Source organism: Bos taurus, chromosome X (assembly GCF_002263795.3).
Source record: "Bos taurus isolate L1 Dominette 01449 registration number 42190680 breed Hereford chromosome X, ARS-UCD2.0, whole genome shotgun sequence".
Lineage (NCBI taxonomy): Eukaryota > Metazoa > Chordata > Mammalia > Artiodactyla > Bovidae > Bos > Bos taurus.
Genome location: NC_037357.1, coordinates 79,751,718 through 79,777,106, shown reverse-complemented (window position 1 = coordinate 79,777,106; position 25,389 = coordinate 79,751,718). Strand labels below are relative to the sequence as shown.

At 37.7% G+C, this 25,389-nt stretch overlaps 1 protein-coding gene and 1 non-coding gene across 3 annotated transcripts in view; both read right to left on the bottom strand.

Moving 5' to 3' along the window:
* Positions 1-25,389, bottom strand: part of TEX11 (testis expressed 11) — a 203,971-nt gene that overhangs the window by 154,550 nt on the left and 24,032 nt on the right. For both annotated transcript variants that reach the window (XM_002700044.5, XM_024988612.1), the window contains exons 4-7: positions 24,324-24,408; positions 19,504-19,583; positions 748-828; positions 547-666 (exon numbers count right to left, since the gene is read on the bottom strand). In XM_002700044.5, coding sequence (XP_002700090.2) covers positions 547-666; positions 748-828; positions 19,504-19,583; positions 24,324-24,408 — 366 coding nt within the window. The remainder of the gene's footprint in view (positions 1-546; positions 667-747; positions 829-19,503; positions 19,584-24,323; positions 24,409-25,389) is intronic.
* On the bottom strand, positions 13,335-13,406 carry TRNAC-ACA (transfer RNA cysteine (anticodon ACA)). Its single transcript has one exon. It is a non-coding gene; the product is annotated as a tRNA-Cys (tRNA).

The following is a 25,389-nucleotide window of genomic DNA, read 5'->3' as shown; positions in this document are numbered from 1 at the left end:
CTGAACACTGACATCAGCACACTTTTAGAAAATATTAGCAAACAACTCAGAATAATTTCAAATGTGAAGGCTCTTTTGGGGCAGTACTTTGGGTATTGGAGAAGGAAATGGCAAACCACTCCAGTATTCTTGCCTGGAGAATTCCATGAACATCAGAGCCTGGTAGGCTACAGTTCACAGGGTCACAAAGAATCAGAAATGACTGAACAATCAACACACTTTAGCCATACTGTAAACATAAGAGAGTCACAGAGATAGGTGTTTCAAATAGAAACCACTGCCACAAATAATGATAGATATTACATGCAGTGCTTGAAAATAAGGATTAGTTATCTAAGTCTTTTCAATTTCATCTACCCCAATAAATACCAATTACAATTAGTAATGTCACCTTCAGCTATAAAACAGAGATTAAAAAGGTTAAATATAATATGCAATAAAAGACCAATGACACCTGACTTTCTTCTAATAGGTTATATCTCATCACTTTTGCATTTACATATAGAAAATGCCCCACTGTAAACCTCTGGTGACTATGATACTTACTGCCTCTGCTTGGTAAGAAAGCACTTTCAGAAGGTCCCTCTCCACAGTATTCTTCTGCACCATCACATGTTCCTCAGTGGGGCTCCTCTGAGTTATTTTGGAATATAACTTCTCCAGACTCTGGAAAATAAACCACATTACAATGTAATGATGAAAATAACCACAACTGCTACTAACAGTTAAAAATCAACAGTAACTTACAGTTATGGCAGATTGAAAAAAATCATCAGCAAGTACCACATTTCCAACATTCACCCATCCTTTTCCTGTTTTCATATTCATCTGGAAGAAAGAAGGTACAAAATAATTGTTAAAAATTCACACCTCAAGGACGTTCAAGATGGCAGAGGAGTAAGATGGGGAGATTACCCTCCCCACCCATCAAATGCATCAAAAATTCATCTGAATATGGAACAACTTCTACAGAATGCCTGCTGAACACCAGACTTCCAAAAAGGCAAGCCAACCTCCCCACAACAACGTACAGCAAAAGATAAAGATAAGAAAACAGACAAGATTTCAGGACAGGGACTTGTGCCCCTGGGAAGGAATCCCGAAGGAGGAAAAGTTTCCACACACTCAGAAACCCCCTCAGAGGAGGGGTCAGGGGGGAGCTTTGGAACCTCCGAAGGAAACACAGCAACAGGTGCTTAGAAGGCCAAACGGAGAGAATTCACCAGAGTTCGTTGTCAAACAGCACTTTTCAGCAGAGAAGCAGCTTACATGCCCTTCACGACAATTGGGGCTAGATGCTCAGGCTCAGGCTTCAGGGGTCAGACCCCAGGGAGAGGATCAGGGTTGGCTGCCATCAAGATACTCTGAGGGGACTAGTACAACACAGCTGAGGGAGTCCAGGGAAAATCATGGGCCAGCCAGAGAGGCAAGAGATCACTGTGGTGGGAACGCTCTAACTACGCACACTCCCAGAATGCAGGACCTCACCTTTGCCAGTGCCATAGGTGGGATGAGTCAGCTGTGGTCTATGAAGGTAGAAAAGACATTGCGAGAGCTAGAGGCAGAGGATAGGAGACTACTACAATCTCAACCCCAGGGGTTGCAAGTGCCGCCAAGCTGTGAGCAGGCACAGGTCACTGCCCACACCTTCCTGGGAGACTGAGCAGTTTGACTCTGCTGAGGGACCCACAACTCAGGGCCAGCTCCTATGGGGAAATACATGAGCCACCTGAGACTGTGGCAACTTACCACAGGTCTTGGCTCCAGCAGGCACTCCCCACACACCCCAACTGAGCATGTGAGTCCTAATAGGCTGCCTTGTGTCTGGGTTGGGAACAGACACCAGAGAGCAGCCCACAAACAGAGGGAGGGCCAAAACCAAAGTGGAACACCAGAGGATGTGTGAGCAAAGGAGAGAAGGGGGCAGTACTCCTACAGCAGGTGCAGTGGATTAAATCCCCACAATTAGCCTGAGACTGTGGGCTTAGGAGCAACTGTGGACTTTAGGAGCAAGTACAAGCTGGAGAAAGGCAAGATATGAGTCTCAGACATACTGCACAGAACAGCTCCACAGATCTTCCTAGAAATATTGGAGGAATTTCTGAATAGGCAGATTGAGTACAGCACACAGTATGGAAAGGTCAATGGAGGAATTACAAGAATATTCTTCATATTACCATTCAATATATACTTTGCTATTTTTTCCCTTTTTTTATCATACTGTTCTAATGTTGTTTTTTCTCCATTATTCTTTTAATTTTTATTTTTTATAACCTACTTATTATTCCTTTTTAAAAAACATCTTATTTTTAAATAAATTCATTTTATTTTCCTATTTTTACAGTATTTACATTTCCCCCATGTTTCTTATTTTGTATTTTTGCTAGTCTAGTTTTTAGTATTCATTTTCACTTCTGGGTTTGTCTATTGGCTTGACTGTTCTCTTCTGACTCCTGCTTTTATCTTAATTTTATTTCTTTTCTCTTTTTTTTCTCTTCTGTTTGTAAGTGTGTAAGTTTCTTTGGGTGTTCTGGGCTGTTCAGTGGAGCTTTCACCATTAGTCTTCTCTGCTGTGAGACCTGTGAAGTCTTGGTCCTACAGTAAGGGGTCAGGCCTGAACTCCAAAAGTGGAAGACCCAAGTTCAGGACTTTGGATCCCAGAGAACTCGCAACCCCATGGAACATTAATTGATGAGAATTCTCCCAAAGGCCTTCATTTCAACATTGAGACCAAGCCCCAAGCAAAGGCCAGCAAGCTACAGTGTGGACACCTCACACCAAAACTTCTGCAAACAGGAACACAACCTTGCTCATTAGCAGAGAGGCTGCCCAAAGCCATATCAACCCATACACACCCCAAAACACACTATTGGACCCAACACTGTCCTTCAGAGAGATAAGATCTAGCTCCATCCACCAGAACACAGGCACAAATCTGCCAAACCAGGAAACCTTCACAAGGCATTGGTCCAACCCCACCTAGGGGAAGGAGACTCCACAGTTAAAAGGAACTACAACCTTCCCGCCTGTAGAAAGGAGACCCCAAACACAGTAAATTAAATAAAAGGAAAAGACAGAGAAACATCCAGCAGATAAAAGAACATGGTAAAAACTCACAAGACCAAACAAACGAAGAGAAAATAGTCTACCTCAAAAATAAATCAAGAGTAACAATAGTAAAGATGATCCAAAGACTAAGAAATAAAATGGAAGCACAGATAAATAGACTTGAGGCACAGATCAAGAAGATACAAAAATGTTTAACAAGGACCTAGCAGAAATAAAGAAGAGACAATCAGCAATGAACAACACAATAACTGAGATTAAAAATACACTAGTGGGAATCAACAGCAGAATAACTGAGGCAGAAGAATGAATAAGTGAGCTGAAGACAAAATTGTGGAAATAACTGAAGCCAAGCAGAATAAAGAAAAAAGGACAGTCTCAGAGACCTCTGGGATAACATTATGCATACCCAACCTTTGAATTATATGGGTCCCAGAAGAAGAAGAGAAAAAAAAAAGGGTAGGAAAAATACTGGAGGAGATTATAATCAAAAACTTCCCTAACATGGGAAGGGAAATAGCCACCCAAATCCAGGAAACCCAGAGAGTCCCATACAGGAGAAACCCAAGGAGAAACACACCAAGACAAATACTAATCAAACTAATGAAAATTAAACACAAAGAACAAACATTAAAAGCACCAAGGGAAAAGCAACAAATAATATTCAAGGGGATCCCCACAACAACTGATCTTTCAACAGAAACTGCAGGCCAGGAGGGAGTGGCAGGATATACTTAAAGTGATGAAAGTGAAAAGCCTGCAACCAAGATTACTCTATCCAGCAAGGATTTCATTCATATTCAAAGGAAAAATCAAAAGCTTTCCAGACAAGGAAAGGTTAAGAGAATTCAGTACCACCAAACCAGCTTTACAACAAATGCTAAAGGAACTTTTGTAAGCAGGAAGCATAAGACGAAAGAAAAGGACTAAAAAAAACAAACCACAAACAATAAAGTAAATGGTAATAGGATCATACATATCAATAATTACCTTAAGTATAAATGGATTAAATGTTCTAACCAAAAGACACAGATTGGCTGATTGGATGTAAAAACAAGATGGCTATATGGGCTGTCTACAAGAAATCCACTTCCGACCTAGAGACACATACAGAATGAAAGCGAGGGGCTTGGAAAAGATATTCCATGCAAATGGAAATCAAAAGAAAGCTCGAGCAGCAATACTCATATCAGATAAAATAGAATTTAAAATAAAGACTGTTACAAGAGACAAAGAAGGGCACTACATAATGATGAAGGGATCAATCCAAGAAGATATAACAATTATATGTGTACCCAACACAGGAGCACCTCAATACAGAAGGCAAATGTTACCAAATATTAAAGGGGAAATCAACAGTAACAAAGTAATAGTGAGGGCCTTTAACACCCAACTCACACCAATGGACAGATCATCCAGACAGAAAATTAATAAAGAAACAAAAGCTTTAAATGATACATTGGACCAATGGGACCTAACTGATATCTTGATACATAAAGGGCATTTCATCCAAAAACAGTAGACTGTACTTTTTCTCAAGTGCACATGGAACGTTCTCCAGGATAGATCACATCTGAGTCACAAATCAAGCCTTGGTAAATTTTAAAGAACAGATATCATTTCAAGCATCTTTTCTGACCATAATGCTATAAGATTAGATATCAACTACAGGGGAAAAAATATAAAAACACAAACACATAGAGGATAAATAATACACTTATGAATCACCAAGAGGTCACCAAAGAATTTAAAGAGGAGCTCAGAAAATACCTAGAAGCAAATGACAATGAAAAACAACAACTCAAAACCAATGCGATGCAGTAAAGGCAGTGCTATGAGGAAGTCTATGGCAACACAATCCTACCTCAAGACACCAGAGAAACATCAAATAAATGACTTAACCCTAAACCTAAAGTAACTAGAAAAAGAACAAAAATAATCCAAAGTCAATAGAAAGAAAGAAATGATAAAGATCAGAGCAGAAATAAAAGAAATGAAGGAGACAGTAGCAAAGACTGATAAATCTAAAAGCTGGTTTGAGACAGCACAAGAGACACAGATGTATAGAACAGCCTGTTGGACTCTGTGGGAGAGGGAGAGGGTGGAATGATTTGGGGGAATGGCACTGAAACATGTATAATATCATATATGAAACGAATCACCAGTCCAGGTTCGATGCAGGATACAGGATGCTTGGGGCTGGTGCACTGGGATGACCCAGAGGGATGGTATGGGGAGGGAGGTGGGAGAGGGGTTCAGGATGGGGAACATGTGTACACTCGTGATGGATTCATGTTGATGTATGGCAAAACCAATACAATATTGTAAAGTAATTAACCTCCAATTAAAATAAGTAAATTTATATTAAAAAAGCTGGTTCTTTGAAAAGATAAACAAAATTGATAAACCATTAGATAAACTCATGAAGAAAAAAGGAGAAGACTCAGATCAATAAAATTAGAAATGAAAAACAAATTACAACAGACAATGCAGATATACAAAGGATCACAAGAGACTACTACAAGCAACTCTATGCCAATAAAACACACAACCTCTAAGAAATGGACAAATTCTTAGAAAAATATAACCTTGCAAAACTGAATCGGGAAGAAATAGAAAAAATGAAGTGACCAACTAGAAGCATGGAAATCAAAACTGTAATAAAAAAATCTCCCCACAAAAAGCCAAGAATCATATGGTTTCACAGGTAAATTCTACCAAAAGTTTAGAGAAGAGCTAATACCTATTGTCCTCAAACTCTTCCAGAAAATTACACAGGAAGGAAAACTCCCAAACTCATTCTACAAAGCCCCCATCATACTGATACCAAAACCAGACAAGGGACAAAGTTGCCACAAAGAAAGAAAATCACAGGCCAATATCAATGATGAACATATATGAAAAAATCCTCAACACAATTCTAGCAAATAGAATCCAACAACACATTAAAAGGACCATACATCATGATCAAGTGGGCTTTATCCCTGTGATGCAAGGATTCTTCAGTATATGCAAATCAATCAATGCTATATACCATATTAACAAACTGAGAGATAAAAAACAATCATCTAGAGAAAGCTATTCCACAAAATTCAACACTCATTTATAATAAAAACTCTCGAGAAAGTAGGCATAGAAGGAACATACCTCAACATATTAAAGGCCACATATGACAAACCCATAGCAAACATTATTTTCAATGGTGCAAAAATGAAAGCATTTCCTCTAAAATTAGGAACAAGAAAAGGGTGCCCACTCTTGCCACTATTATTCAACACAGTTTTGGAAGTCCTAGCCACAGCAGTCGGAGAAGAAAAAGAAAGAAAAGGAATGCATATTGGAATAAAAGATACACAGACATCCCTTGCATTCCTATACACTAACAATGAAAAATCAGAAAGAGAAATTAAGGAAACAATCCCATTCACTACTTCAAAAAAAAAAAAAAAAGAATAAAATATCTAGGAATAAACTTATGTAAAGAGACAAAAGACCTGTATGCAGAAATCTGTAAGACACTGATGAAAGAAATCAAAGATGACACAGAGATATATCATGTTCTTAGATTGGGATTGGAAGAATCAACATTGTGAAAACGACTAAACTACTCAAAGCAATCTACAGATTCAGTGCAATCCCTAACAAACTACCAATGGTATTTTTCACAGAACTAGAACAAGAAATTTCATAATTTGCATGGAAACAGAAAAGACCTCGAATAGCCAAAGCAATCTTAAGAAAGAAAAACTGAGCTGGAGGAATCAACCTTCCTGACTTCAGACTTTATACAAAGCTACAGTCATCAAGACAATATGGTACTGGCACAAAAACAGAAATACAGATCAATGGAACAAGACATAAAGCCCAGAGATAAACCCACGCACATATGGGCACCTTATGTTTGACCAAGGATGCAAGGATATACAATGGAGAAAAGACAGCCTATTCAACAGTGGTGCTGGAAAAGCCAAGCAGCTATATGTAAAAGAATGAATCTAGAACACCTCCTAACACCACACACAAAAATAAACTCAAAATGGATTAAAGACTTAAATGTAAGGCCAGAAACTATAAAGCTCCTAACAGGAAAACATAGACAGTACACTCCTTGACATAAATCACAGCAAATTCTCTGATTCACATCCTAGAGTAATGGAAATAAAAATGAAAATAAACAAATGGGACCTAATTAAACTTAAAAGCTTTTGCACAACAAAGGAAACTACAAATGAGGTGAAAAGACAAACCTCAGAATGGGAGAAAATAATTACAAATGAGATATCTGACAAAGCATTCATCTCTAAAATATACAAGGAGCTCATGAAGTTCAATACCAGAAAAACAAACAACTCAAACAAAAAGTGGGCAGAAGATCTAAACAGACATTTCTCCAAAGAAGACATACTGATGGCTAATAAATACACGAAAAGATGCTCAACACTGCTCATTATTAGAGAAATGCAAATCAAAACTGCAATGAGGTGTCACCTCACACCAATCAGAATGATCATCATCAAAAAAATCTATAAACAATAAATGCTGGAGAAGATGTAGAGAAAAGGGAACTCTCTTGTATTGTTGGTGAGAATGTAAATTGATACAGCGACTATGGAGAACAGTATGGATATTCCTTAAAGTACTAGGAATAAAACTACCATATAACCCAACAATCTCAATACTGGGCATATACCCTGAGGAAACCATAACAGAAAAAGACACAAGCACCCAAATATTCACTGCAGTACTATCTACAATAGCTAAGACAATGGACATAGATATCCACTGACTGATGAATGGATAAAGAAGTTTGGGTATCTATATATAATGGAATATTTCTCAGCCACAAAAAGGAAAACATTTGAGTCAGTCCTAATGAGGTGGATGAACTTAGAGCCTATTATACAGAGTGAAGTAACTCAAAAAGAGAAAGATAAATACAGTATATTAATGCATATATATGGAATCTAGGGCTTCCCTGGTGGCTTGAATAGTAAAGAATCTGCCTGCAGGGGACCTGGGTTCAGTCACTGGGTCGAGAAGATCCCCTGGAGAAGGGAAAGGCAACCCACTCCAGTATTCTTGCCTGAAGAATTAATTCCATGGACAGAGGAGCCTGAAGGGCTACAGTCCATGGGGTCACAAAGAGTCAGACATGACTAAGTAACTAACACTTTCACTTTCACATGGAATCTAGAAAGATGGCATTGATGAACCCACTTGCAGGGCAGCAGTGGAGATGCAGACATAGAGAACAGACTTGTAGACACAGTGGGGGAAAAGAGAGTGGGAAGAATTGAGAGAATAGCACTGAAACATATATTACCATATGTAAAACAGATAACCAATGGGAATTTGCTGTATAATTCAGGAAGCTCAAATTCAGTGCTCTGTAACAATGCAGAAGGGTTGGATGGGGTGGGAGGGAGGTTCAAGAGGGTGGAGAAATACATATGCCTATGGTTGATTCATGCTGATGTTAGAAACCAACACAATATTGTAAATTAAGTATCTTCCAATTAAAAATTAATAAATTTTTAAAATTCACACCTCTTCTAAATTGGCTGATGATTATACTGGGTAAAATATTTAATCCTCTGTCCAGATTCAGTAGTGTAATCCACAGAAAACAAAAAAGTAACAGCATTTATTAGAATCCTATGTTCTCCATGGAACTCCATAATTAAAGAAAAATGGTCTTAAAAGCAATAATAAAAAATTAATAGACTTGAAAATACATCTTCTAAGAAATATGAAAAGAAAACTTTGGGATAATTTAAACAAGAAGAGAAAGTTCTAAAAATTAATGCCTCACATACCTGAAGAAATTTTTCTATGATAAACACTAGATTATAAGTCAACATACCTGGGATCTGGTATTTAATTATATCTCTAATAAAAATTTTCTTAGTTCAGCAAATGCTTATTATATATCCATTACACGCCAGGCACCCCAAAGAAGCTCACACTATTATAACTGAAAGACATCTAAATAAATAGTTGATGAGTAATACATACAAATACTGTGGAAGCAAACAAGAACTGAATCAAGATGGAGGATTGAGTATACACTATAGCCACACCCTCTATTACAAATCCCTAGAAATGATATGTATATATACTATATACTATGATATACTAGAAACGATATATAATATCATATATATATATATTATGATACAGATCATATATATCATATAATTTCTAGGAATTTACATATTTTTATAGAAATAATATTAATAATAGTCCTGAAAAAAGAGTATTTTTAGTTGATTGGAAATTATGAAGAACCTCTGAAAAATAGCAAATTGACTGAGGCAAAAACCTACATGCTAAAATGCACAAAAATGCAAAATACGGAAATATTCTAGATGTGAACAGGAGGAGTATCAGGCAGTAGGCTTCACTCCCAAAAGACTTTCCCCTCCTCCTCAGAAAGGAACAGTGAGTATGATCACTTAGACTAGAAAAAAGTAGAGTTCCAAATGGCTGACAACACAAGTCAATGCAAAATCTCTGCTCCTAATTCTCGATCAGTTATTGGACTCGGGTTACAGTAAATAGTGTGACACGCTATTCACAGAAAACTATCAAGGACTCTCAAACCAAATATAAGCAAGAATCACCAAATTTTTGAGGGAAACCAGTAATATGAAAGGACAACCCACTACTCAACAAACAGAATACCTGAGGAAATAGAATTAGGACAGCTAATAGATGGAAACAAAGAGATACATCATTATTATCCACAGAATTAAATAGCAGTCACAATCAATAAAATGCTTTTAGTTATCATTCTTTAAAATCAATAAAGCCAAAAATGCAAACATTAGATGTAACTGAAGTTGGAAGGTTAATGATGAGGAAACGGAGAGAGAATGATAAAGGTACTAATATCCTCACAGAGTTGAACGTAAAGATATACTCTCTGGGACTTCCCTGGTGGTCCAGTGGTTGGGCATCTGCCTGCCAATGAAGGGTACGCAGGTTTGGTCCCTGGCCTGAGAAGATCCCACATGCCATGGGGCAACTGGGCTAGGCACCATAACGACTGAGCCCGCTTGCCCAGAGCCTGTGCTCCACATAAGAGAAGCCACAGCAATGAGAAGCCCATGCCCAGCAAAGAGGAGTAGCACCCCCACTCACCAGAACTAGATAAAGCCTGCATGTAGCATTAAAGACCCAGCACAGTCCAAAAATATAATTAACTTAAAAAATATATACTCTCCAAAACTGATGGAGTAAGAAATAAATACTTAAATATATAAAAATAAATAAATCTGAATTTAAATAATAATCATTAACATAAATAAAAAAGAGTATAATATAACTAATAAAAACTGAAAGGCAGAGTCAGGGAGGCAATATGTAATATGAGATAAATCTTCACATATCTGTGAAACATGGTATATGTAGTATTTCTGTATAAGAAACAGACAATATATGAAGCTGATGAATCAAGAATTAATTATTGTACGCTGAGCTGTATCGCCCCCCTCCCCATCCAAAAATTTATTTGAAGCCCTAGGTCCCAGTACCTCAGAATGTGACTGTATTTGAAGGTAGGTCCTATAACAAAATAAATTTAAAATGAAACCATTAAGGTGTGCCCTAATCCAATCTGACTGGTATCCTTATAAGAAATCTGGATACACAAAGGGACACCAGGGATGTGCACACACAGAGGGCACAGCCAAAAAGCAGCCATCTGCAATCCAAAAAGAGGCCTCAGAAGAAAACAAACTTTCCAACACCCTGATCTTAAACTTTTTAAGATTTTAGATTTTAGATCGTGATTTTTGACAGAACTGTGAGAAAATAAATTCCCACTGTTTAGACCACCCACTCCATAGTATTTTCTAATGGTAGCCTAGCAAACTAATACAGTGATACAAGCATATGATTAAGATATATGGACGTAAACATGACAAATAAAAACAAAAATGGTTATGAGTAACAGCCTTAAAAACAGGAAAAGATACATGCACAAGGCATTTCATTGCAGCACTCAAATGTCCATCAAAGAGGGCAGGTTGAATATAAAGTACATGCACCAATTGAATAATACCATGTAGCTAAAAAAATAAAGAATATGTCTGTATACTGCTATGGAGTGATCTCTAGGATATAATGTTAAGTTGGGTAAAAAAAAAAAAAAAGGAAGGACCTACCCTACAGTACATGGAAATCTGCTCAATGTTATGTGGCAGCCTGGATGGGAGGGGAGTTTGGGGGAAAATGGACATGTATATGTATGGCTGGAAAAAAGTTAAATAAATAAAAAATACACCTAAAGCCAGACATCCTGGAGTGAGAAGTCCAAGTGTGCCTTAGGAAGCATTACTATGAACAAAGCTAGTGGAATTCCAGCTGAGCTATTTCAAATCCTAAAAGATGATGTTGTGAAAGTGCTGCACTCAATGTGCCAGCAAATTTGGAAAATTCAGCAGTGGTCACAGGACTGGAAAAGGTCAGTTTTCATTCTAATCCCAAATCAGGGCAATGTAAAAGAATGTTCAAACTACTGTACAATTGCACGCATTTCACATGCTAGCAAGGAAATGCTCAAAATACTTAAAAGTTAGGATTCAACAGTATGTGAACTGAGAACTTCCAGATGGTAGAAGCTGGATTTAGGAAAGGCAGAGGAACCAGAGATCAAATTGCCAACACCCACTGGATCGCAGAAAAAAGCAAGAGAATTTCAGAAAAACTTCTGCTTCATCGACTACGCTAAAGCCTTTGACTGTGTGGATCACAACAAACTGTGGAAAATTCTTCAAGAAATGGAAATACCAGACTCCCTTACCTGCCTCCTGAGAAACCTGTATGCAGGTCAAGAAGTAACAGAACTGGACATGGAACAATGGACTGGTACAAAATTGGGAAAGGAATACATCAAGGCTATATACTGTCACCCTGCTTATTTAACTTATATTCAGAGTACATCATGTGAAATGCTGGGCTGGATGAAGCTCAAGTCAGAATCAAGATTTCTGGGAGAAATATCAATAAGTTCAGATATGCAGATGACACCACTCCTATGGCAAAAAATGAAGAGGAACTCTTGAAGAGCCTCTTGATGAAGGTGAAAGAGCAGAGTGAAAAAGCTAGCTTAAAACTCAACATTAAAAAACTAAGATCATGGCATCCAGTCCCATCACTTCATGGCAAATAGATGGGAAAACAATGGAAACAGAGACAGACTTTATTTTCTTGGGCTCCAAAATCTGCAGATGGTGATTGCAGCCATGAAATTCGACGACATGTGCTCCTTGGAAGAAAAGCTATGACCAACCTAGACAGCTTATTAACAAGCAGAGACATTACTTTGCTGACAAAGGTCCATATAGTCAAAGCTATAGTTTTTCCAGTAGTCATGCAGAGGTATCAGAGTTGGACCATAAAGAAGGCTGAGCACCAAAAAACTGATGCTTTCAAACTGTGGTGTTGGAGAAGACTCTTGAGAGTCCCTTGGACTGCAAGGAGATCCAACCAGTCAATCCTAAAGGAAATCAGTCCTGAATAATCATTGGAAGGACTGATGCTAAAGCTGGAGCTCCAATACTTTGGCCATCTAGTGAGAAGAGCTCACTCACTGGAGAAGACCCTGATGCAGGAGAAGGGGATGACAGAGGATGAGATGGCTGGATGGCATCACTGACTTAATGGACATGAGTTTGAGTAAATTCCGGGAGACAGTTAAGGACAGGGAAGCCTGGCATGCTGCAGTCCATGGGGTCTCAAAGAGTCGGTCATGACTGAGCGATTAAACAACAACAAATCATAAGCATGCACACTCAGTCATGTCCAACTCTGTGTGATCCTACAGACTACAACCCCACCAAGTTCTTCTGTCCATGGGATTCTCCAGGCAAGAATACAGTAATCAAAGTTAACTGTAGTGATCTCAGAATAAAGTGAACTATTATTTTCCAAAAAATGGTGGAGAAAAGTATACATACGGAATGTTACCAACTATCTAAGAGCCTTGGGGCAGGTTCCTAGATAAACAGGTATTCTCAGATAAATAGGTAAGAATAATCTTATAAGTATTCTTAGATAAACAGTTAAGATATTCTTAGATAAATAGATATGAATACCTATTTGCTTATATGTTAAAACAAGAAGAAAGAAAGTGGAAGTGAAGTTGCTCAGTTGTGTCCAACTCTTTGCGACCCCATGGACTGTAGCCTACAACACTCCTCCATCCATGGGATTTTCCAGGCAAGAGTACTGGAGTGGGTTGCCATTTCCTTCTCCAAAGGATCTTCCCAACCCAGGGATCGAACCTGGGTCTCCCGCATTGTAGGCAGATGCTTTACCATCTGAGCCACCAGGGAAGACTTTAAAACCAAAAGGAAAGACAAATATTCTATGCTATCACTTACATGAAGAAATCTAAAAGATAAAACAAACAAATACATATAACAAAACAGAAACAAGCTCATAGATACAGAGAAGAAACTAGTGGTTACCAGCGGTGAACGGGAAGAAGGGACAAGAAAGGGGTTGGGGATAAAGAGATACAAACTACTGTGTATAAAATAAATAAGCAACACAGATATATTGTACAGCAAAGGGCCATACAGCCATTACTTTATAATAACTTTAAATGGAGTATGCTGCTGCTGTCGCTTCAGTCGTGTCCGACTCTGTGCGACCCAATAGACGTAAGCCCACCAGGCTCCCCCATCCCTGGGATTCTCCAGGCAAGAACACTGGAGTGGGTTGCCATTTCCTACTCCAAGGCATGAAAGTGGAAAGTGAAAAGTGAGAGTGAAATCGCTCAGTCGTTTCCAAGCAACCCCATGGACTGCAGCCCACCAGGCTCCTCCATCCATGGGATTTTCCAGGCAAGAGTACTGGAGTGGGGTGCCACTGCCTTCTCCAAAATGGAGTATAATCTATAAAAATACTGAATCACTATGCTGTACACATGAAACTAATACTACAAATAATGCTTCAATAAAATACATGTGTACATACAGGCATACATACATGTGTTTATGAAAAATGTTTGTATACATATTTATATACATATACACATACATACATACATGTCTATCAAAGGATTTGTTAGATACCATCACCAACTCAATGGACATGACATGAATCTGAGCAAACTCAGATCCATATGAAGGACAGGGAAGCCTAGTGTGCTGCAGTCCATGAGTCACAAGGAGATGACTTAGCAACTTAACAACTACAATCAAAAGGATAAACAATAAATAAACAAAATAGTTATCTACAGGGGAAGGGAGGGAATAGCATGTAAAAGAGAGAGATAGAAGCTAGACTTATCCGAAGATAGTTCCTTTAGTAGATTTGACTTAACTTCAGAACCATGTCAATATTTTACATAATTATAAAACAACATTAAATCAAAATGAGTAAGAGGGAAGCAATCACAAAAATCAAAAGCAAATAGAAGCAAATAAATCTAACTGTATCAAGTTGACAGCATAATCATAGAGAAAGGAATTTTTGACATAATTTTAAAATAATATTTTAATAATACTGAAACAATATTTTGACTGTACATTCCTAGTGGGATATACCTTTAAGAACAAAACTGCAAAAAAATTCCTAACCATTTTTAGAAATCATTCTTTGTAATAATATTGATATTGGTATATTCTGAAACTGTTATAAAAATAATTTTTAGGATAAAAGAGGTTATTCATTATATTAATGTTTAGCACCAAGATTTTTAGAACCAAGAGACACAAATATAAAATCCAGAAACTAAGTTTAAAAAAAAAAAGAAGCTAAGTAAAATACTATAATACTAAATAGCAACTGGAAATATCAGTATGAACTCATTATGTACTTTCTTTTTAAAAAAATGTACTTCATAGCTCTGTCAACTTAAAAGGTCTAGAAACAATGCCAATGCAATAGCAATGAGCACCTGTAACATCCAGACTCTTATTTCTAAATAACACTCTCCACTAAAAGGAAACAAGGCTCCTTAGAGGAATGGCTGATTCCAGGTCTAGAGCAAGAACTATACAAGACAAACCTGGATAACTTGTCATATCAGAAACCAAATAAAACTATTAAAAACTGCTGAGTTCATGCCAAAAGACTCAGAACCACTTAAAGAAGCTCCTACTAGCCAAAAGTAGGACACTGTGCTTCAGTAAGAATAATAACTACAAAGGATTGACAGTCACTAAGTATGTTAAAACCCATGAATTCACAATGTTAAAAAAAAAACACTTAGCCATTATTAAAGGATGTTAGAGAACCAACTCATTATTCTGAAAACTGTTAAATAAAGGGGAAGAGTCATGACTTTCTCAAAGTATACTTCAGAGTGACCAAATCATTTATGAAAGCTTCTCTCTATTCCAGTTAATAAACAAAGAAGGAATACAGAGGTAGAATATGCAAATTTCCACAGAAATAATGGATCTAGGGATAACAATCATCAAAGGGCACTACACAACAGAAGAGAAACAACAAACATTACTGACTCCTGACGGAAGCACACCATGCCGCTGATGAATTCTTCCTGACAAAAATGAACCTGAATCAGATCAAGCTTCTAAATCTAACTACTAGTTTTCTGGAAAAACAGAGGACAAAGTACTAATATTAAACAATACACTAACAATGTAGTTATCAGAATGCAGAATTTAGAATATATTAACAAAGTACAAGGTGCAAATTTAATGCTGATTCTAAAAACCAACTGGAAAGAAGCAGGATGGATGAGAATAAGTGTGAGTAGTTGCAGGGAGGGAAGACTGGATATTTTATGATTTTAGAAAAATCCTTATTAAATTTAATTGGGTATAATAATAGGTAGGGGTTTTTTTGGAATAAAAATCTTGTCTTTAAGAAACATGTACTGAAATATTTATGGGCAAAATAATATTTTTTTGGATATGTTTCAAAATAATCCATGGGATTGCTTAGGAGAGATATAGAACAAACAAGAGTGGTGGTGAGTTGATGATTACTCTAGCTGAGTGATGAGTAAATAGGGGAATCATACTGTATCTTCTACTTTGTGTGTACATTTGAGCTTTTCAATAAAATACTGTTTTAAAATACTGGGAAAAATATTTTCCATTAAAAACATACTTGCTCATAGGGAGCAAGACAGAGGTAGAAAGGGATGGAGTAGAAAACTATTACTTTTGACTACTTTCATTACTTTTCATAAATCCTAAATTATAAGTTCAACATTTAGTCCACTGAATTACTGTACTAACAACTACAGTACTACTGAGACCTCTAATGGTAACAGATATAATTATTATGAAAGTAACATTGATAGCATGAAAAGACAAAAACATACGACACTGGAAGATGAGACTCCCAGGTCAGCAGGTGTCCAATACACTACTGGGGAAGAGCAGAGAAATAGCTCCAGAAAAGAATGAAGAGGCTGGGCCAAAGCAGAAATGATGCTCAGTTGTGGATGTGTCTGGTGCTGAAAGTAGGGTTCGATGCTATGGAGAACAATATTGCACAGGAACCTGGAATGTTAGATCCACGAATCAAGGTAAATTGGACATGGTCAAGCAGGAGATGGCAACAGTTAGCACTGTCATTTTAGGAATCAGTGAACTAAAATGGATGGGAATGGGAGAATTTAATTCAGATGACTGTTATACCTACTACTGTGGGCAAGAATCCCTTAGAACGAATGGAGTAGCCCTCATAGTCAACAAAAGAGCCCAAAACGCAGTGCTTGGGGAGCAATCTCAAAAACGACAGAATGATCTCTGTTTGTTTCCAAGGCAAATCATTCAGTATCACAAAAATCCAAGTCTATGCCCAAATCACTAAATGCCAAAGAAGCTGAAGTTGAATGGTTCTATGAAGACCTACAACACCTTCTAGAATACCCAAAAAAGATGTCCTTTTCATCATAGGGGACTGGAAGGCAAAGTAAGAAGTCAAGAGATAACTGGAGTAACAGGCAAGTATGTCCTTGGAGTACAAAATGAAGCAGAGCAAAGGACAACAGAGTTTTGCCAAGAGAATGCACTGGTTATAGCAAACACCCTCTTCCAACAACACAAGAGAAGACTCTACACATGGACATCACCAGATGTCAATACCGAAATCAGACTGATTATATTCTTTTCAGCCAAAGATGGAGAAGCTCTATACAGTCAGCAAAAACAAGACCGGGAGCTGACTATGGCACAGATCATGAACTCATCATTGCCAAATTCAGACTTAAATTGAAGAAAGTAGGGAAAACCACTAGGCCATTCAGGTATGACCTAAATCAAATCCCTTACAATTATACAGTGGAAGTGAGAAATAGATTCAAGGGATTAGATCTGACAGACAGAGTGCCTGAAGAATTGTGGACGGAGGTCTGTTAACACTGTACAAGAGGTGGTGACCAAAATCATCCCCAAGAAAAAGAAATGCAAGAAGGCAAAGTGGTTGTGTGAGGGGGCCTTACAAATAGCTGAGAAGAGAAGGGAAAGGCAAAGGAGAAAGGGAAAGATATACCTAACTGAATGCAGAGTTCCAGAGAACAGCAAGGAGAGAAAAGAAAGCCTTCTTGAGTGAACAAGCCAAAGAAGAAGAGGAAAACTAGAAATCTCTTCAAAAAAATTAGATACCAAGGGAACATTTCATGCAAAGATAAACACAATAAAAGAAATGGTAAGGACCTAGCAGAAGTAGAAGAGATTAAGAAGAGGTGTAAAGAATTAACAGAAAAACTACACAAAAAAGGTCTTATTGACCTGGATAAGCACAATGGTGTGTGTGGCCACTGACCTAGAGGCCAGACATCTTGGAGTGTGAAATCAAGTGGGCCTTAGGAAGCATTACTATGAAGAAAGCTAGTGGACGTGATGGAATTCCAGCTGAGCTATTTCAAACCTAAAAGATGATGCTGCACTCAGTATGTCAGAAAATTTGGAAAACTCAGCAGAGGCCACAGGACTGAAAAAGGTCAGTTTTCGTTCCAATCCCAAAGAAAGGTAATACCAAAGAATGTTCAAACTACCATACAATTGTCCTCATTTCACATGGTAGCAAGGTAATACTCAAAATCCTTCAAGCTAGGCTTCAGCAGTACATGAACCAAAAAATTCCAGATGTTCAAGCTGGATTTAGAAAAGGCAGAGGAACCAGAGATCAAATTGCCAACATCTGCTTGATCATACAGAAAGCAAGGGAATTCCAGAAAAACACCTACTTCTGCTTCACTTACTACACTAAAGCTTTTGACTGTGTGGATCACAAGCAGCTATGGAAAATTCTTAAAGAGATGGGAATACCAGATCACCTTACCTGTCTCATGAGAAACCTGTAGGCAGGTCAAGAAGCAACGGTCAGAACTGGACATGGAACAAAGGACTGGTTGAAAATTAGGAAAGGAGTACATCAAGGCTGTATATTGTCACCCAGCTTATTTAACTTATATGCAGAGTACAACATGTGAAATGCTGGGCTGTATGAATCACAAACTGGAATCAAGACTGCTGGGAGAAATACCAACAATCTCAGATATGCAGATAATACCACTATAATGGCAGAAAGCAAAGAGGAACTGAAGAGGCCCTTGATGAAGGTGAAAGAGGACAGTGAAAAGTCTGGCTTAAAGCTCAGCATCAAAAGCTAAGATCATCGCATCCAGTCCCATCACTTTATGGCAATCAAATGGGGGAAAAGTAGAAATGGTGGCAGATTTTTTTTTTCTTGGGTTAAACAATCACTGTGGAAGGTGATTGCAGCCATGAAATTAAGATGGTTGCTCCTTTGGAGAAAAGCTATGACAAACCTAGACAGCGTATTTAAAAGTAGAGACATCTCTCTGCCAACAAAGGTCCATCTGTATAGTCAAAGCAACAAAGGTCCATCTGTATAGTCAAAGCTATGGTTTTTCCAGTAGTCATGTACAGATGTGAGGGATGGACCATAAAGAAGGCTGAGCACTGAAGAACTGATGCTTTTCAAGTGTGGTGCTAGAGAATACTCTTAAGAATCCCTTAGACAGCAAGGAAATCAAACCAGTCAATCCTAAAGGAAATCAACCCTGAATATTCACTGGAATGACTGATGCTGAAGCTGAAGCTCCAATATTTTGGCCACCTGATGCAAAGAACCAACTCACTGGAAAAGCCCTGATGTTGGGAAAGACAGAGGGCAGGAGAAGAACGGGGCAAGAGAGGATGAAATGCTTGGATGGCATTACTGACAATGAACAGTTTGAGAAAACTCCAGGAGATGGTAAGGCACAGGGAAGCCTGGTTTGCTGCAGTCCATGGTGTCACAACGAGTCAAACACAACTTAGAGGCTGAATAACAACAACATTGACAGAATTAAAGGATATAACACCCCTTCCACGTTTACACTAAATTCAACCATCTTCACAGGAAAATTCAACCATTTTCATAGGAGTAATGACTATCTCACTGCATGTGCCCTCTCTTGATTTAATTAGGACTTACCAGAATTTGTCTATGAATAGCTTCTTCTGAAGCATCTGGGTGCTCACACATGCGAATCAACTTACAAGCAACATGCCGCACTGCAAAACAGTAATTCAGTAATTAAGACACCCATAAACACAAAACATTCATTCTCCTTTTATATATACCTATAAAGAGAAAAGAGGAGTGAAGTAAAATCATATTTGTTGTTAAAAATAGGACTTTTAAAGGCCTTTTTAAAAAATCAATTACCAAAAGTAGATGACCTGAAAATTACCAAATGAATAATTTGCTTAAGTCAAACAGATATTTTCAAATTTTAATTTCTACAGGTCTTAAATCCCAAAGACTCATATGATGCTCTTGTATGCACCATGCCAGCAGGAAAATTCTAAGTAGAATTGGAATCTAAAGCTATTCAACATCTGACAAAATTTCTGAATATCAGAATATTTTAAGATTATTCTCCTAAAATGTGAAACTTCCTAAATACATTATTTTCTTCAGATGAGGTAAAGTTCTTGAAGCATAACTTAGAAAATACAGATATCTTCGTTGTACAGTTAATTTACCCTGAAAATAGAAAAGCTTGAATAACTGTAACCTTTTTGTGTGGTTTCTTTCATCATAAAACATACCCAGATTTTTAAAGATAACTCCACATATAACTGAACTAATTGCCTTGATATTTTCAAAACTCTGCAGCCATTCTATGTTAATATCATTTTAATTAATATTCCAATAAAAAGTGATTTGCCCAGCTTAAATTACAGGGTAATTGAAGTAATCAAATTTTTATTAACCATCACAAAAAGGAAAATTTATTCATTCCCTCAACAAATTTAATTTGTTTCTGGAAAAAAACTTACAGTAAAATAATTTCTAAACATATATTTACTTTGTCTTGCATTTCCAGTTTTGAAAATGTTTTTTTTTCCAAAGTTTACTAATTTTTCAGTATTCTCAATGACCCTGATCTCTCTATTCCTTCCCCACTACCTTCAAATATATCTATTTCCCTTCTTTGAAAAAATTCAACTAACCCCACTGTGCTTCAAGCTTCCATCCCATTTCACCTCTTCCTCTCATTGCCCAACTTTTTTTTTTTAATTATTTGGCTGCATCAGGTCTTAATTGCAGCACTTAGGGTCTTCTGGTTAAGGCATGTGGTCTCTCTAGTTGTGGTGCAGGCTTGTGGGATCTTAGTTCCCAGATCAGGGATCAAACCCGTGTCCCCTGCATTGCAAGGTAGTTCTTAACAAGGACCACCAGGAAAAGTCTCAAAATTTCATGATCTGAATGACCCACTATCTCAATTTTATTACTGCTCCCTCTTTTCCCTAATGTCCTGCCATCTGTTAGGCTTCATTATCATTTTACTAAAGCTGCACTCACAAAGATCAGCTTCCCTGACTTCACAGCAACATTTCCCAATGATCATAACCTTTTTGAAAAATACCACTTCCTTCACCTCACTCTATCCTAGTTCAGCATGAAGCAGTGTCCCTCTGTGGGAACTGTCTTAGTCTAAGAACTTTGCTCCAGGCCTACGTTCTTGATCCAGGTGTGTATAACTATCACCATTAAGCCTTATGACCAAAGGCAGCTGAGGCTAAGACAGAACACTATTTCAGTATAAAGATGTTTTCTTTGATGTTGTTGTTCTATCCTCATCTTTTCATCAGCCTGTTCTTGGCCCTCTATACTATAAATATCCTGGTTGGGTGCTTGTTGACAGACTACACAAAACAAAGATTTTTTCTCACATCTCTAACTTTACACAAAACATAGATTTGCATCTGCTGGCACTTGTGAATTCTTTATTTGTCCTGTTTATTTAGCTTTAATCCATTCCTTTCTAAATCTTCAAGAATAATGTGCCTTGTATTTTCATTCTGGAGTCTTACCTTGTCCCTTTTACCTACTGCCTGCCATAACATGGTTTGACAACCCTATAAAGGAGTATGTACTCAATAAGTGGGTGTGCTTATTTAACTTTTATGCAGAGTCCATCATGTGAAATGCCGGGCTGGATGAAGCACAAGCTGGAATCAAGACTGCTGAGAGAAATATCAATAACCTCAGATACGCAGATGACACCACCCTTATGGCAGAAAGTGAAGAGGAACTAAAGAGCCTCTTGATGAAAGTGAAAGAGGAGAGTGAAAAAGCTCGCTTAAAACTCAACATTCAAAAAACTAAGATCATGGCATCCAGTCCCATCACTCCATGGCAAACAGATGGAGAAACAATGGAAACAGGGACAGACTTTATTTTCTTGGGCTCCAAAATCACTGCAGATGGTGACTGCAGCCATGAAATCAAAAGACACTTGCTCCTTGGAAAAAAACCTATGACAAACCTAGACAGCGTATTAAAAGGCAGAGGTATTATTTTGCTGACAAATGTCCATCTAGTCAAAGCTATAGTTTTTCCAGGAGTCATGTATGGATGTGAGTGTTGGACTATAAAGAAAGCTAAGCACCAAAGAATCAATGCTTTTGAACTGCGGTGTTGGAGAAGACTCTTGAGAGTCCCTTGGACTGCAAGGAGATCAAAACAGTCAGTCTTAAAGGAAATCAGTCCTGAATATTCATTGGAAGGACTGATGCTAAAGCTGGAGCTCCAATACTTTGGCCACCTGATGTGAAGAATTGACTCATTGGAAAAGACCATGATGCTGGGCAAGACTGAAGGTGGGAGGAGAAGAGGACAACAGAGGATGAGATGGTTGGATGGCATCATTGACTTAATGAATATGAGTATGAGTGAGTCCTGGGAGTTGATGATGGACAGGGAAGCCTGGTATGCTCAGTCCATGGGGTCGCAAAGAGTCAGACACAACTGAGTGACTGAACTGAAGTGGATAGTGAGTCTCCTCTAGAATATTTTGACTATTCCTTTTATGTCTCCTATCCTTGCTCTTTTACTTCTTTTACTTAACTGGAAGAATTAAGGTTAAAATCTCACTACTCTATTCTCTCAACACCATTGGTTCTTAAAATTTGCTGTGCATGAAAATTCCTAAGAAATTTTTTCAAATTATAGACATGCCCAGAATTCCTCCTAAACCCCAAAATCAAAACCTCCAATGATGGGGCCTCGGCATCTGTATTTGAAAAAGGCTCCACAAGGGACTCTCATTTATACAAATATTTAAGAACCACTGTTCTTTCTTTTCTCCCTCCGAGAATTCAACAACTTGTGTGGCTTCAACAATCACCTCCATGTGAATAACTATCAAATCTATAGGCAGCCCAACCTTTCACACAAGCTCCAGTCTCACATCTCTAACTTTACTGTCACCTCAAATACAACAGGTCTAAAACTAAAGTTTACAAGTCATTCCTCTACTTCTCGCTTTCCCATTTCTGTCCATTGTTCCATAATCCTTCCCAAGAATACAAAATTATAGTGCATAAATCTTGAATGACTTTTTTGATCACATAACATAATCCAGGCACATTGAATTTGTTTTTGAGACAAAATATCTTCCAACCAATCAATGTATTTTGGAAATAAAATTTTTTTAAACCAGATGCTTCCTGCACTACATCCTGTATTCCACTGTATCTTAAAAATACTGTACACATAACAAGCACCCAAATATCTAAGAACTGCAGAGTCAGTACATTAGGAAAGGTCCTAGGGCTACAGCTCCCATTTCATCTACCAAATCCCCACTACTGGGCAAGAAGTGAAAAACAGCCAGAGCAGTGTCCCTTGATACGCAGAATGGGAGGAGTTTAGAATTAACCCATTTTAACATCACACAATTCATCTATGCAGTAGGTTTCTCCCACAGATGAATTTCCAACTCTTCCCTCCTCACAACTCCAGGATCTAAGCCCTCTAGGAGCAATGATATCAACATTTATCTGAGAGTTAAAGAGATAGAACTGTTCTCTAAACATCTTAATAGAAGAGTGGGCTAATAAGTAAGTATATTATTGACTATACTAACCACTAAGTACCCAATACGTACACTGAGGTTGTATACAGTTTGGTTTATATTCATACAGATAAATATTTAGTATTAAATTCTATTTGTTGCATACAGACAAAATTCATTTCTCTGCAAGGCAAAGCACTCCAGAGATTCACCTTTTGACAGGTTGCCTCAACATAATCTTTATAATGAAGCAATATACTTTCCATAAATGCATTAACTGTCACTATCCTTGTTGGAAATCAGTAACTGTCAGCACACTAGATCCTGCCCATTTAGCTAAAGTGCTCATACTCTGCCAGACAGTGGATCACATTTAATACACCAAAGCAGATGAATACGGTTTGGGGTTTTTTTTTAGTTGTTGTTATTCTTGTTTGCTTTATAATTTTCCTCAGTAACTCAGTCCAATGTTTATCAACTCACCTCATAAAGAAACTATTCTTTACAGATTTTTTATTCAATCTAAATTCCTCACACAGCAACATTTTTCATTATTTTCTTAATGGAGAAGAGAACCTACTATTTGATGGTTCTTCAGAATCCAGATGATTCTAATCATCTCTTCTCCAGAGAAACAAACCACGTCCTTTGACACTTCTTCAAGTTCTCATTTTCCCCACCTCATTTTTAATCATCTTTTTTGTTCACCACCAGACTATTTCTTCAATGAAGCTTTTAAATTACAATGAAAAAAAGCTAACCTCTGAAAAATGATAAAACCAAGGCAGGGTTTGCTCGAGAAACTACAGTCTAAGGATTGTTTTGTTTAATTTTCTTTCAACAAATATGCATTTAAGAACTGATAAAAATATTTAAATTACAGGAACACAATCTGATGTACAATAAGAATATTCCTCATAGTATGAGTTACTAAATATATACGTACCTTTAGCTTTCTGTTCTTCATTTATCACCAAACCTATATTATTGGTAATTATCCAGTTCCACAGGTTTACTGCCATTTCTTCAATCTGTGCAACAGAAACATTTTCTTAGTTAAAATACTGTCTGCCTCCAATGATATTTTATTTCTTGCATGTTTCACATTTATGTGACTATTGTGGGTTATTTACACATCTGTTGGGAGCAGCATTAGGCATTACTGACAAAATGGAGGCATGGCCCCAACCCCCTCTCCTCATCCCGCAGGCACAGTCCTGGGATGAAGGAGTTAGGTCTTGTGATTCTGACTTGTTCTTTCCTTTCTTCAGTTGGCTGGTAAGAATGTTAAGGTGCTTACTGTTTTTGAGAGAAGCATGAGAAAGCACAAAGACTTCTGCAGTTGTGCCCAGAAAATAATCTATAAAGTAACCACTGACATTTGTTCAAGGATCTTTACAAAGAATGTTCCAGGATGAGCACACAGGTGGCAGCTTGAGGCCATGGGAAGGATTGTTATCTGAGACCTGTTTGTGAGGGAAATATTTATGGCAAAAGAAGTTTGCTGGGTTTAGGAGTAATTAAGAATAGTTGAAAGCTAAAAGTTTAAGGAATGTTGTAGTGTTAGCATATTTTACTATAGCTTACAGAGATTAGGAATTTTAAAGATATAAATAGCTAGAAGCCTTTTTAGGAGATGGTGATCTTAAGATGCTAGAGGCAAACAGGATTTAGAAAGATAAGAAATAAACTGAGGAATGTAGCATGAGTTACAACATAATCACAAGTTAAGTATAGGACACATAAGAGGAAGTAGATAATAGTAAAGCCATTCTGAGAGAATTGCTGAAGCAGGAACTCTGTTTGTAGGGCAACAATGATTTCTGGAGACAATAAATCTGGGTGTGGTGGGGGGACTAAAAATGTCAAACCTCTGACCTAATGCTTTTGTCAAAGTATAAAAGAAAACCTGAAGCTTAAAATAAACATGTAGCCCCGCACCTTGAGTCAGAGGCTACATCATTGTCCACCGACACCGCTCACCCCTTCAGGCTGATTCCCTGGCTGCTGGA